The sequence below is a fragment of the Styela clava genome, chromosome 14 (genome assembly GCF_964204865.1).
Source record: "Styela clava chromosome 14, kaStyClav1.hap1.2, whole genome shotgun sequence".
Classification (NCBI taxonomy): domain Eukaryota; kingdom Metazoa; phylum Chordata; class Ascidiacea; order Stolidobranchia; family Styelidae; genus Styela; species Styela clava.
This window is the reverse complement of record NC_135263.1, coordinates 3,959,855-3,974,049: the sequence shown is the minus strand read 5'-3', so window position 1 is coordinate 3,974,049 and position 14,195 is coordinate 3,959,855. Positions and strand designations below refer to the sequence as shown.

At 35.6% G+C, this 14,195-nt stretch overlaps 2 protein-coding genes across 2 annotated transcripts in view; both read left to right on the top strand.

Moving 5' to 3' along the window:
• Positions 1-2,256: 2,256 nt before the first annotated feature.
• The window catches only part of LOC120340477 (ras and EF-hand domain-containing protein-like), a 34,697-nt gene continuing 22,758 nt past the window's right edge, over positions 2,257-14,195 (top strand). The window contains exons 1-2 of the mRNA XM_039408746.2: positions 2,257-2,909; positions 13,783-13,932. Of these exons, the coding sequence (XP_039264680.2) occupies positions 2,335-2,909; positions 13,783-13,932 (725 nt within the window). The 5' untranslated portion in view covers positions 2,257-2,334. The remainder of the gene's footprint in view (positions 2,910-13,782; positions 13,933-14,195) is intronic.
• Positions 5,091-8,079, top strand: LOC120340478 (CD151 antigen-like). Its single transcript, XM_039408749.2, has 2 exons — positions 5,091-5,648; positions 6,767-8,079. Exons 1-2 carry the CDS (start codon positions 5,133-5,135, stop codon positions 7,046-7,048), a joined length of 798 nt encoding a protein of 265 aa, XP_039264683.1. The 5' UTR covers positions 5,091-5,132; the 3' UTR covers positions 7,049-8,079.

Sequence of the window (14,195 nt, the reverse complement as noted above, 5' to 3'; positions counted from 1 at the left end):
TTCTTTTATCGCTTGCTAGAATGACCTGGTTTATGATTTATTTTGCAAATCACGGCGTACAAAAGCAATCTTGAAGCATTACTTGATTTATCACGTAATCTTCATAGTACTGTGTAGCGGCGCAAAGAAAAACGATTGGGTCTTTTGTGCTAAAGAGATCCATCCGTCTATAAAAAATATCACAAACAACATAACTTTCGCTTCGTCGCACAAAAGCCAATAATAGCACGGAAAATTACTTTTGAAGCGTGCATACATAAATTTAATCTCGATGTATATTATGTGGAACTGTCTACTTGCCTTGTTATTGCTATAGGCTGTTGGATCAGTTTGGTACACGTTTGTTATAGCGAGAGTAGAGATTAATATTCTGCGCTATTTCTTTGTCGAAATCCTTGACTGAAATTGCAAAGGCATTCTCATTTTGAAAGATAATCATTTTATTTTGAAAATTATTATCTGTTTCGTTCCATTACATTTATGCGCGGCGAAGCTTGTACGCTACCAGCTTGGTGAGCTATCTCGAATTTCGCTCTTAGTAATTATAAGATGATTGCAATCTAGCAACGAGACTGTGTAAATAAGGTCTGAGAGCATTGTTCTGATCAGGACTAATAAAAAAACTCATTTCAAAGTTACATATGCCCCTAACAAATTTTTCATATTGGACTTAATATTACGAGATTTATGAAGGGTTTTGTGGGAAAATATCACCTGGAATGTGCTTTTTGATTATTTGTTGATCCTACTGCCTACCTAGCTCGAAACAGCCTTGGTTTTGTTTAAATGACGCGTTTTCTCAATTGCCATATGTGAATATGTACGACTGATAACGCAGCATATACGGTAAATCTTTGCTGGTATTCCTTTGTGAGTTCAATCAGGTATTGTAATTCTTCGAAGTTAATATTTGGAACAAATATTAAATGTGGAATTGCCGAAATTGTTTTGTTTCTAATCATCGCTGTAAATATGATCGATTCTGTCGCTTCGAACGTAAATTAGGCTGTACTTATAGAGAAGTATCGCATATATCAGGGGTGGCCAACACGTCGATCGCCACGTCTCGAGTAGTCGATCGCATCTGATGTTACGTGAATTTAACAACATACCCCAAACAATTGCCTTGAATTAGTTTTATGCTGCGCTTATGTGTTTTAAAATACAGTAGGAAGAATACAGTACTGTACATGCTCAAAATGCAATATACACGTAGCATACATACTGTATTTGAGTTTGGGCAAGCCGAATCCCCGCTGCTTAGGTTTAGAAATGAACGTACCGGATACCGTGTGTCTTGACTATTAACTGACAAACGGTCCTACATTAACGTCTGTAGTATGTCGAAGATAATAGCTCACCCAAGAGTAGTGTGATAAAGTTTATTCGCAACGGTAGCAGTGGCATCAGAATGTCCAATTTTTTTAAGTTCCAAGCTAGCGAAGAATGACTTGCTGAAAATTAATTGTAAATTAGATACTGAAGTTTTAGCAGTCATGTAACATTTATAGCTTGGGAGTATTTAATTTCCGCTGTTTAGATAAAATATAGATACTTAGCAGGGTTTTGGGGAATTTTCAACACACACGACTAAGAATTAGGCGGGCCTTACATCTGAATTGTAAATTTTGAATATATCTTAAACTAAATAAATTAGAAATGTTAAAACATTTACTCCAGATATAAATACATACTCAAATTAAATGGAGCATAAAAAATGCAAATTTTTGTGCCGATTTCATTAAGAATGCGCCCACAGAATGACAGTAGTGAAATTTTATGTATGCTCATGTGCAGTTATCTGCATATTCGGTACTTAATCGTTTTGTACATGGCCTTATTACCGATCAGTCGATCGCGGTCTATCTTGAAGATTTTAGTCGATCGCGGCCGAAAGCATGTTGGCCACCCCTGGCATGTATGAATGCATATTTGAATAGAGCAATAGTATAGGAATTAAAAAGTCAGTAGTTTCCTCATTTTGATCTACGTCACATATGAAAGTTTCACTATTCCAGAGCTCCAAATGTTATGTAAATTTGACAAGTGGTTTAAATGCGCTACTAAGTCAAGTTCACTCGATTCTACTTTATTTTATCATTAGATTATTGTGTACATTTCGGAATGTATGGGTAATAAGTGTAAGGTAACTAAATACAATCAAATTTCAAATGTTTCACATTTTAGAATGTGCGATTTCACTACTATTAAAGTAATGAGTATTTTTCAATATAACATTAATAATTGGTTTATTTAGGTACATTTCTTAAAGATAGATGTAGTCGGACGGTTTCAAATATTTAGTTTTGTTTGGTTAACCACTGTGAACTTAAAATGGATCAAGACAAAATAGAACAACTTTTCGAGGCTTGCGACTCGGATGGTTTGGGATATCTAACCTTCAATCAATTTGAACAGCTTGGGGAGGGCATGAGTCTTCCGCCAGATGACGTGAAGGAGATTTTTAATGCTATGGACCTAAACAATGACGGACTAGTTGAACATAGTGAATTTGTGAACAGTTTTACATCACTCACTGGTCTTTCAATGCACGGAACACCACCTAATGTCGAAAAACAGGCCCCGGAATTAATAATAACAGACGGCATTCCGGATTCTCCTATTTTAGGCCAGGGATATAATGAAAATAATAATAATAACACCAAAGACGAAAATGAAGAAAAAGATAATCACAAACTGGATACCTCATTCGGACATAGACGCAGAGCCTCCACTCCAAGAACTAACGGACTTCGGAGTCGAAGTTGGCATGCATCACGAAGTAAAATGCGGAGAAGTGGGAGTGTGGATTTAGGGGTCATCGACGGTGATAAAGAATATACGGCCAACTCAGGCACATGGGATACATTTGCACAAAGCCTCGGAGAAGTGGTGTACGCTCTATCAAGGTATGTGCTATATTTGTTGTAGTAGAAGATGGTGACCCGATGGCCCGATCTTCTAATTGTCTTGGTACAAATTCCCATCCGCTGGTCAAAAATCCTAACTTGCGTAGAAATCTAAAAATGCAGCAAGATTGAAGACATTATACAAGTATAAATATGCGAGTTATTTTTCTTAAATACACGAATATCGACGAACCGACAATTTTAACATCATCAGTACATATGAAAACATTAATACAGAAGCATTTTAACATTTAATAATATCTGTATTACCTAATCCTTTATCCGATTTATTACGTTGGTCTGCTATTACTTCAAATTGAGTTTCGGTTTGGAATTGGATTTCTATTTCTTCTCCCGGGGTGTGTCTCTTTCCTTATTGCACAATTCACTCAATAAAGCAAGTGTCGTGAATTGCTCTCAATTTTATTTTGTGGGGAGACTTGGCATGACTAACTCGAAAAGTTTACTCAAAATGTAGTATGTTTTTCACTCTCTAAGAATGTCCAGTGTTTTAAGTTTCTAGTAATTATGACCAAATATGTAGCAACGTATATATCACGAAGTTTATACAGAAAATGTAAATTAGATTGAAATCAAACAAAAAATTTGAGACAGAAGGTTAAACTTATAAGAGTGTAATTAGGATGCCGTACCAAGTGTGAAAACACTATTTGTTAACTAAAATGTGCAGTTCATGTATGGCCGTAATGAAATGGCGCAGACATGCTTTTTCTGGCATACTCAATGATAAATGACGCTTTACTATAAGCGTTTCATTCAGTCATCGGTACTTTACCATATTTAAACAGCCGGCAGTTTCTCACACACGCGTCAAATCTCGCAGCTGTTCGCGCGAGTGCGTCGAGCGAACGACAGAAGAAGGTTCGGTGCGGGTAACCAGGAAGTGACGAACCGTTTCTATGGACATTCCGTCTCTTCATCGTAGCGTGTCGCGGGCGTATCCATGAACAATGGCGGACGAATCGCTTTTCGCTCAAGTCGCTTATCAAAGTGTGTGATCGTGGAACGTATTAGATGTGTACTTTTGATGCGGACAATTAAGAGCAGAAAAGTAAGACTCGCCAGCCAACTTAATTAAAAAAAAAAGTCAGTTGTTGAGGTTATAAGATAACTGTATACTATTTCTTTCTTTATCCTACCAGCGCACCGTACCGGTACTTACCATACAGCCATACGTTTACAGATACAAGTTTAGCAAGTAGGTACGTTGAATGTTCGGGTTCGGAGAATATTGGCTTATGATTAGACCGCCTTATTTACTTTCCCCTTTTAGGGATTGATTGACCAGTAATAATTCTGTAATTTTCAAAATCCAATTGAATAACTTCCCATTGCTCTGTGTATTTCCATCTCGTCATGTTATTAACCCTTTTACATACTAACCCTTTACCTTCCTGATAAATACCATACCATTTAAATCCCTCCTGTTTTACCTATAAACCTGTCTATTGGCAGTTAAGTTCAGAAGTGCTAGTTCAGTAGTTGATTCAAATAAACGAAAGTTGAGTTACTTCACTACAAAACCTGAAAGAAGACCAATGATTTGGCACACTATTATAATATATAATAAAAGTTTATTTTGACTCTAATATACTCAAATATTACTGATATTATGAATTTAATTTTGTGTCACATTTACTAGAGAGCATTTAATTTTTACCAACCAAACATACAGTTGATCGTAAAATTAGATTTGGACTTTGAGAGAGTAAAAGAGAGATTTTATTTCCACAAACAATAAGACAATATAAAACAGTATAGAAATTTTTTTAAAAGGTTAATATCCAATTTACTCACTGTTTTGTGTAGGTCAGTATGTGGAACCGTTCCAAGGTCATCGAGGCTTTTGACCATTTTTACAAAGTAAAAAAAAACTGTCAATATAAATATATAAAAGGCATAAAAACTGGATGTAGTCAGTAGTCAAGCTTAAAAAACTTTTAAATTCCATGAAAAAAAAAATATTTTTTTCCAAAACTTGAAACTGAATCTATCTTGATCCAAGTCTTTAGATTTATGAAAGTCTCACTAAAGTGGTGGTTTACGAATTTCGAAGACAAAAATACTCCTTTTCAATATCATTATTTCGATTGAGATGAATTAGATGTATCCTATTTATATATATGTATATTGATAATAATACAGTTCAGTGTATGATTTTGTGTTATCTTTTTCAAAGTAGTTACAACCAATCTATAAATAATGGCGAAAAGTAAGAATAGTAAAGAATATGATTCACCATCAGATCGCACATGCGATGTTACATGTTTACGAGGAGTCCTTATCGCATGCAACTTCTTCTTCATACTCGGAGGAGGAAGTGCCCTCGCTCTCGGAATATGGTCAATTATTGCCAAAATGGAATATGCAGCTTTGCTGACATCGGCCTTTTACACTCTCGTTGTATACATGTTGATCGGAGCTGGAGCTGTTATCCTTATAACTGGCATTATAGGATGTGTAGGAGCAATTCAGAAAAGTCCACGTACCCTCATGATCTATTTCATTCTCCTTGTTATTTTGTTCATCATTGAACTTCTCGCTGGTATCTTGGCTTTTGTTTATCACGAATCTATCCACTCTGAACTACATAACGAGCTTGCAGGAAACCTAGCAAAGAATTACAACGTCACCGGACAAGAAGCACTCACGAAAGCCGTAGATTTGATGCAACAAGACTTTATGTGCTGTGGAGTAAGCAGCTATGCTGACTGGCAGGTATGTACTTAAAAATATACTCATCAAGACATTTATTTATTTATGAAGTTATGCTAGTCTGTAATATCGAGCCAGACCGGGGTGTGTCTCAACTCTTCAAGAAGTTCCCCTATATCAAGGAAGCCCTTGAACTCAAATATCACCCACGGTTTAATATACTGGATAGGCGCAGCCGGAAAATTTTGTTTTTTTAAGTACTCCATTTAAGTGTATGGGGCAAATGTAAGTTACTCATGTCAAATGTTAAAATTTTCTTGTAAAAAGTTTATTGAAATGGACATTTTTCTTGTTAATGTATCTATCTTGGATAGAAAGTTAGAGAGTGGAATTCCCCTAGATCGCCTTTTGCGCAAAATGGTTTTGTTAAATGATACAGCATTTAATATTACCTCCATGTCCTCCTTTTCGTGGTCACTGAGATCCGCTTGAATAACCAAGCATGTGGCATTATTATTTTAAGTCAATTATATATTTTTTGCGCTCATCTTCTATCAAATTTATAGTTCCATTAATGAATATTATATGTAACTATCGTAATTAAAATTGCCCTGGTAAATTATATTCAGTAAGTCATTGATTTATAAATGCATTTTCAATCATCGGAAAACCTCCAGGGTTCATTGATTCATTCTCCCATGAGTCATTGCTTGGAGACATTTAGTAATCAAATAAGTTTTTGGTGAATAATCAATGTGAACATTTGTATCAATGAGAAACATTTTTAATATGAGGAATTCCATTTTTGCAGTGATTCACAATATAGTTGAATTTGAAATGCTGATATCATTTAACAAAGAATTAGGAATATCTGATTGTGCCTAAATTTTATTTTTGGGGCCTCTTTATGGCCTACATCTGTATTGAATGTATGCCAGTTCTGCTCTTGTTCATTTTCTGTTTCTGAATAGGCCACTGAAAAAGTGTCCTAAAAAAATATTTAGCTTGCGCCTTGTTCATGCCAAAATTTCTTTAGAAATTCATTATATGAAGTGTAAACTATTGAAAATGACATTCTTTGAATATTGTTAGGTTCTTTGAAAGTTCTAAATATTCTATATTATTGTTACATTGCATTATGTAAGATTAAAATTAATCTTCATTTGTTTATTATTTTACAGAGCAGTCGATTCTACGTTGAAAATGGACGAGATCTAAAAACACCAGAGTCCTGTTGCAAGACAGTCACACCAGGTTGCAGTGTTCGTGACCATCCATCCAACATCTACAGAATAAAGGGAGTGGACAGCATGGGCTGTCTAACAAGGCTGGAACAATACTTGAAAGACCATCTGTTTATTTTAGCGATAGCAGGGATTGTTGTTGCAGGAATTGAAATTCTTGTGATTGTGTTTGCATGTTGTCTGCGTAAAGCAGTCCTTGAAGATGAACAGAGTTATTGAAAAGCAATTACACACATTGCTTGAAATTGTGTTTAAATCGGGCTAAGTTGAAACTAAAACTTCTCCTGTAACTTCCTGTTTGACAGTTGATGGTTAAGTGCAAGTTCTATTTAGCTTTACTTGAATTTAATATCAATTTCAAAAAGCAAAGACATGGTGTTGCTGCTAATTATTCTTTGCAGGCCCTATGGTCGATATATTGCAATTGACTAACACATTTTTTTTAAATACTAAAAATTGCCGAAGTTTCTGAAATTTTAATAGTGAAAATGTATGAGGTTGGCTTTTAGTGAAAAAATTAAAAGTATGAGAATGTTGGAATTGGTGCTAAAACATGTTACTCGAAATTAAATGCAAGTTTTTCTTAAAATGGTATTTGTTGCAATGGGCCACTTAATGCTACATGGAGGATATTTTTGGAGCGTTTTCATATCTGTGGGGCATTTAATCTATTTTGAATTTTATATTTCTTGTTGCTTTTATCTCATTATGTCAGTGTACTGAAATTTTAAAGCTTCTATTTCTTTTAGCTATCATTTTTTCATATCTCAAGAAGAAAGACAAATTCAGTCATTATGGGGTTATTTTATTAATGTCTGTCGAAAAATAATAATACCTGGCAAATGGTCAATTCATATTCTTCTATAAATTACACATTTCTGAGCCACATTTGAACTTTGTCAAGTTAATAACAAGTTTTTTCTATGTAGTTTCCGTTTACATTATGGGATTTTGGATAAATTTGGATCCACGTATTATGCTATCTTTTTTGTGCTTAGTTGAAGTTGCTTTGTTTCTATGCACATTTCTGTACAAGACAGAATGCTGCCCAATAAAAAAATCTTAAGCTCCACCTATTTTTGTTGAGTCAAGCTTTAATAAAAATACAATGGTAAACTTTTTGTTCATGATTTACCTTATCGATTTCAATTCATTTTATGATATGGTACACATATATAATTTTCAGTTCATTCTATGGACTCATCATGACTTTATAATGGTGGTTTTTTCAAATAAAACATGTTGCATGAGATTTGCCTGTTTTATTGTCTTATAACTGAGTAAAGGAAGTTCTCGCATTCTGATAGCTTTGGAATCTATAGTTATGAATCATATTAGGGCAGGAATTCAAGATTTTCATGGGGATAGGTACAGATAGGGTGACCCGAAAACAAAACTTAGTCTTTCCGAACATATTCTAGACTAGAGAGATCATAACTTTCTGCAAAGCGTCCAGGTTACTGAATCTTTTTGGGTACAAATATTCACAGCATGAGTTCAAGTGTTAAATATTTGCCGCTCTCCAAGTATGTGCACCAAGATGGCGCACAACCTGAACCCCAACCTGGTACAACTACTATGTTCAGGTTGTGCGCCATCTTGGTGCACATACTTCTGGAGGTACAAATATTTTTTATTTTTTTTAGACGTACTTACGAGTTTTATGGGTTATGTTTTATTGGGGCATCCAGTTTAGAGAATTACGTGGTCGACATGTATTTCGCTCGTTTGACATCACAATGTGTGAAAAGTCATTTAAAATTTCTAACATTTAAATTGTAGCGACGTGAATCAGCTATTCGGCCTGCGTGGTGTTTTGAGATATTCCATTCAAGCGCATTGTGTAAGACGTGCCCCGAGGCTATCGATATTAATTTCACATTATTAAGCATTAAAAACAATAGTCTAATTCTTGTTTAATTCACGTAAGTGCCTTTAAGCTTAGCTTATTATGAACCGTTGAAAGTTTATCATCACGTTGAACACTAGACTAAAATTTGGTATGTTTTCGGGAACTAAATTCTGACAACATGCCGTAATGAGGGTGTCCAAAACGCCAGATTGTAATTTTATGTCATGTAATTGATTCGTAAAGAAATAGTTTGCTGAATATTTCTAGTTTTTTCAGTTTTTTTTTAAGTTTTATTTTTTTGATGGAAGCAAGTAAGCTATTTTATAATAACCAGTATTATTCCATCAGATTCCTACGGAGCCCCACATACGTCACTTTTTGCGGTACTCCCGAAGTATGTGAACCAAGATGGCGGTAACCATAACGTAGTATGTGTGCCAGGTAAGGGTTACGTCATAATTTCCGGTACAAATTCTACGGAAGTCACTTGGCTAGTCCCCGAACTTGGCTAGAACCCTGTAATAGACCGAAACTAAGGAAAATTGGAATTAAATTAGGGCCTGACCTGGTATACTTATTACGTTCCCGTGTCCGCCATCTTGGTTCACATACTTCGGGAGTACCCTCTTTGTTATATTACTTCAACTTACGGGCACACCTTCGTATGACGATGAGTATGACACTTTTACAAGTTTGCTGACATTGCGAAGGTCATATTAGTCATTCTAACTTTATGTTCATAAAATTGGAGAATGGCTCTCTTTTTTTATTTGAAAAGTTCTACCTGCAGCGGAAACAGCGTTTTGTTGGAAAATAGTTTTTGCAGCAACTGGTTTTAATCCTGTTGCAAATGTCTTAGATTCAGAGCGGGGGTTCCGGAACTGGGGTCCATGATGACTTTCCCGCACCTTTCTCGTTGGTTACGCACAGATATTGATACGGCATAGGATGGGGGCCCGTCAAAAAGATTCACAAACAGGGATCCGAGGTCCACAAAGTTTGGGGAAACTCTTATTTAGAGTACCTAAGCGGGATTCCTTGTAAATTTATGCGTTTTCCGAACGGGTTCCCTTGCGTGTATCTATAGCAGTCGTTGACTGCAATCATAATTGAATAGTCGTGTTAACTATTCTTATCCAATAACATTAAACAAAGGCGACATTCAAACCATCGCGAAGGCCGTTAGGAATTTAAAGGAAACTCCCTTTGTCAATATAGATCGTTTTGGCGGGTTCGTCGGTTTTATAGTCATTAATATTTTATTTAAAATGTTAAAACTTATCCATCTTTGCATGTATATCCATAAAGAGAATGTATGATTTTATGTGAAATCCCAGTTTGGTAAATCATGGCTAAATGTTCAAAATTCAAATGTAGTTTTCAATTTTGTTACTTCCGCGGGTACATTCGTACTTTGTGTCGCCAGCTGTGGGTAAGCCGAACTGAACGTTATTTCTTTATTGATATTACTCGGTTTCAATACTATTTATTCACATATTTTTAAGCGATATTCTATACCAAAGTTACTCAAAGTCCAAAAGATCCTAATTTCGAAAATTTCTGGGGTATCCCTGTTCTATGTCATAGGGAAAGCTAAGTCGTCATCTAATAAATCAAATACCCTTTACAATGGGTCAATGACACAACAATATGAAGGATTAAGGAGAAAAATAAACACGGAGGAACAGAAGTTTTATTCGAATACATGAATTGTGTTAAGTCAAAATCGCCGCAAGAAGCTAAAGTATCACAGAATGTAGTTTTCAATTGTACGACTTCTCCGAGCACATTAGCAATTTTGGTGGAGACTAACTGAAACTTATTTCGTTCTGTATTGCACAACTCAGATATCGGCTGGTAATGATGACACTCAGCGTTTAATAGTAGAATGAAATAGGGTTAGGCCATAATTTCATTCCGATTTTCCTTATTTTAGTTATATTACGGGTTCGGGAACTGTCTGTGTTAGCCAAGTGAATATACCCCCCTGTCCATAGGCTTCAGTCTCTTTACACAACTTGATGTAAAATAGGCGAACAAAATTAGTTACCAATAGGTACACACACTCATAACACGGTTTCATGATAAAATGGGTTCGAGATGTTTGTTGGCATGTTGCCATCCTCGGTTATTTGTGATCGTTATTCACAAATATTTCGAGCGATATTCTATGCATTAGATATTAATAGATGTTGATAGCGTCAACTAATAAATCAAAAACCCTTAACAATGACACAAAAATATAAAGCATCAAGCCGAAGAATAAACACGTCAGAAAAGAATTTTATTGTAGCGCATACCATCGTGATTTTGACAATTCTTTGTGCGAACGTAACTAATGATGCCGTGACACATACACTACCAAAATCGCCATAAATTTACTATTAAATTCAAAGTAATTGAAGTGACAGTATGTTAAATACAACATTATGTACTCCCGTAGTGTGCGTACCAGGTTAAGGTTAGGCCATAATTTTATTCCGATTTTTTTTAATTTAATTTAATTTTAAAACAATCATATGGCAATATCGGTATACTTGCTGGTTATTTTTTACAGCGTAGTCGAAGTTTCAAATGAATAGGGTTAGGCTTATTATTGTACGCAACAACGTGAATTATAATACACTTGACAAGGTTCTTTTATCCCGGATGTGGTGACGGAGAATAATGGATCGTACTATCGACTATAAAACTTGATATTTACATGTACTTTTGAGTGGATAGTTGTTGGGAAACAGGGTGTTACATGTTATGGATGCTGTGGTTTTCTGCGACCCGAATTTTCCAAAAGACAAATTTGTGAAATATTGTACCCAAGAATATACTCGAATACTGAATTACTATTACAAAACAATTATTTTTAAAATTTATTTCATCAAAAATTACTTTAAAGTTGGACTAATGAAAAAAAGATGTTCTTTGAACCGTTGTGTGGTCTTACTTCACAGAGTGAAATAGATGCCGCCACGCTTTTCAAGTTTTTTAAAATTTACTAGAAATTAAAATCAATGACTTTTATGTTTCTGTTAAAAAAATGCGACCCGGGCGATTTCCAGGCGATCCACACGCTGGGAAAGACTCCCATTGATCACATGATAAAGAAAACCATCTAATTTGCCGACGTTTCGAATTTTCATTTCTATTCATAGTTCCATCAACATCGGAACAGGGTTTATCTTTCCACTTTGTCTGCGGCTAGGACATGCCTTATTGATATATAAAAAATATTCTGTATCATATATAACAATTTTCTGTAGCTTGAAGCGCTTTTTGAACCTCAAAACTCTTGAATACCCAGATTTTCCGGACTCGCTAGCTGTTACCGTCTAACTTGACAATCGTAAATTTCACCCCCCTACTTTGGAGACTTCTGGGTATCCCCCTGATCGGTTGTGACATATATTTTATATATGAACAAACATACTCAGCATATCTGGCAGTGATGACAATTTTGCGTCAGGGTGTTACATGTTAACCGTTATTAATATTAGAGAATCTATAGATATCTCCGGCTCCTATACAACGCGAGTACTCATTTCTCCCATTTGCTTAACTTAAGGAGTATATAAACTCCTTTCTGCCTACAGTTGACATCATGAGTTAGGAATTGGATTTGTCTATATGCCAAATTTGTGACAATTTCAATAATCAATTATGGTATCATTCAGAAATTTGGTACGCATACTTCAGGAGTACCCCATATGCAACCTTGAATACTTAGTTCGCTTTCAATTGATTTTTTTGATACGATACTAAATACTTATATAAAATATATATGTCTCGTTATATATGTCAATTTCTAGCAAAGACAATAACGCTTAAATTTACTTTTCTTTTAAACGGGCTTGACGTGAGAGTAGTTAAACACCACCTCGCCTTTTGTAAACTGTATTAAATTTATCACCCACGGTGAATGTGAATTTAACAAGCCACTGTCGCCTCGATTTGCTATTACTACATTAGTCTGGTACGCACAGGAGCCGACAAATTTTGGCGCTCCAGGAGAGTGTGTACCAATATGGAGGTAACTAATTTTGTTCGCCTACTTAACATCAATTTGTGTAGAGGGACTGAAGGTATATTCAATTGGCTAACACAGACAGTTCCCGAACTCGTAATAGAACTAAAATAAAGAAAATTGAAATAAAATTATGGCCTAACCCTAAACTGATACACATACTACGGAAGTACCCTAATTTTAGATATGTCAGCTTTAGTCGACCCGAACCAGTCATTTAAAGACAAATCTGCCCGATAGGAGCACAATGAAAGAAAATAAAACCGCCACTGATCATGTGATCAATAAACGCATATATATTGATATCGCAGCACGCAGTATGGATCTTTTGCACAAAGCCCACGCAAAAAAAAACACATCCCCGCCACTGATCCAGTTAGGGTGAGGGCTAGGAATGCAGATTTAACTGGAAATTCAAATTTTTAAATCTTTTCGAACCCGAACCCTAACGTGATAGTTAGATATTTGTGATTTCAATGTAATTGCACATATGGTATCACAATATCGAAGGGGGGGGGGGGGGGTAGCCTACTCGACGACACTGGGTACGCCCCTGCCTGGTTTGTCATACCCCCTTTTTGATATTTCACCATCCGATTTATCTTGTACTAGAACGATTACCGGAGGAAGCACATCTTCCTTTTAAGGTTTGTTTTCGGACAAATGCCATGTTTTAGTGTTATCGTGGTACTGCGCTCCGTCAAACTTTCTCAATTTTAAATTTTCCAATGATGAACCGTTCATCTCAATGAATGAAATAATTTTCAAGATTCATTATTGCTCCATGGTGACATTTAGTGGTGAATTTTAACTATATTCTCTTTGACTGCTTAAGAATGCGCCGAATTCTGATCGACAAGAGAGTTATGATCAAATATTTGGATACGAAGGCAAAAACAAAATCTTTTGCCCGCAATTTTCTCAAAAACCATATTCTGGACTAATCTGAAACTGGGGATGGGTAGATGGGTACCATTGTAACTGCGCAATATTTCACCTAATTTTTCGCTGTTTTGTTCAATTCACTGAAACACTTTTATATTTTATACACATTTGATCATATTCACTTTTAATTTTCAACAGTTACGAAGGAATGTCGCAACTTTACAAGAACGTCGAATCAAGTGGAAATAGCGAGTTACTCCGGAATTATGAAACGTTGCTGCAGGGAATCGTCAGAGAAATGGTTAAAGTACAGAAAGATATGTCCGAATTGGAGGTTTCTTTTGACAAGTGAGTTCTAGATTTTAAAGCGTATTTTTGAAAACATTTGCGTCCATGTTCCCAGTAATTTGAATATGAAGACAATTTATTTTGAACTCCGCCATGATACAACATTGGATAAACAAACAGGACGCGAATTTAGGGAAGTTGCCAAAACTTTAATCGTATTTGAAAATGAGATAAAAAAAAAGTGCTACTTAGACAATTTGGTACTCCTGAAGTATGCGCACCAAGATGTCGCATAACCTGAACCCTAACCGGGTACACAACCT

Coding starts and splice junctions, on each gene's coding strand:
- LOC120340478 (XM_039408749.2), top strand. CDS start 5,133: ATGGCGAAAAGTAAGAATAGTAAAGAATATGATTCACCATCAGATCGC. Junction 5,649..6,766: donor GCAGCTATGCTGACTGGCAG/GTATGTACTTAA, acceptor ATTATTTTACAG/AGCAGTCGATTCTACGTTGA.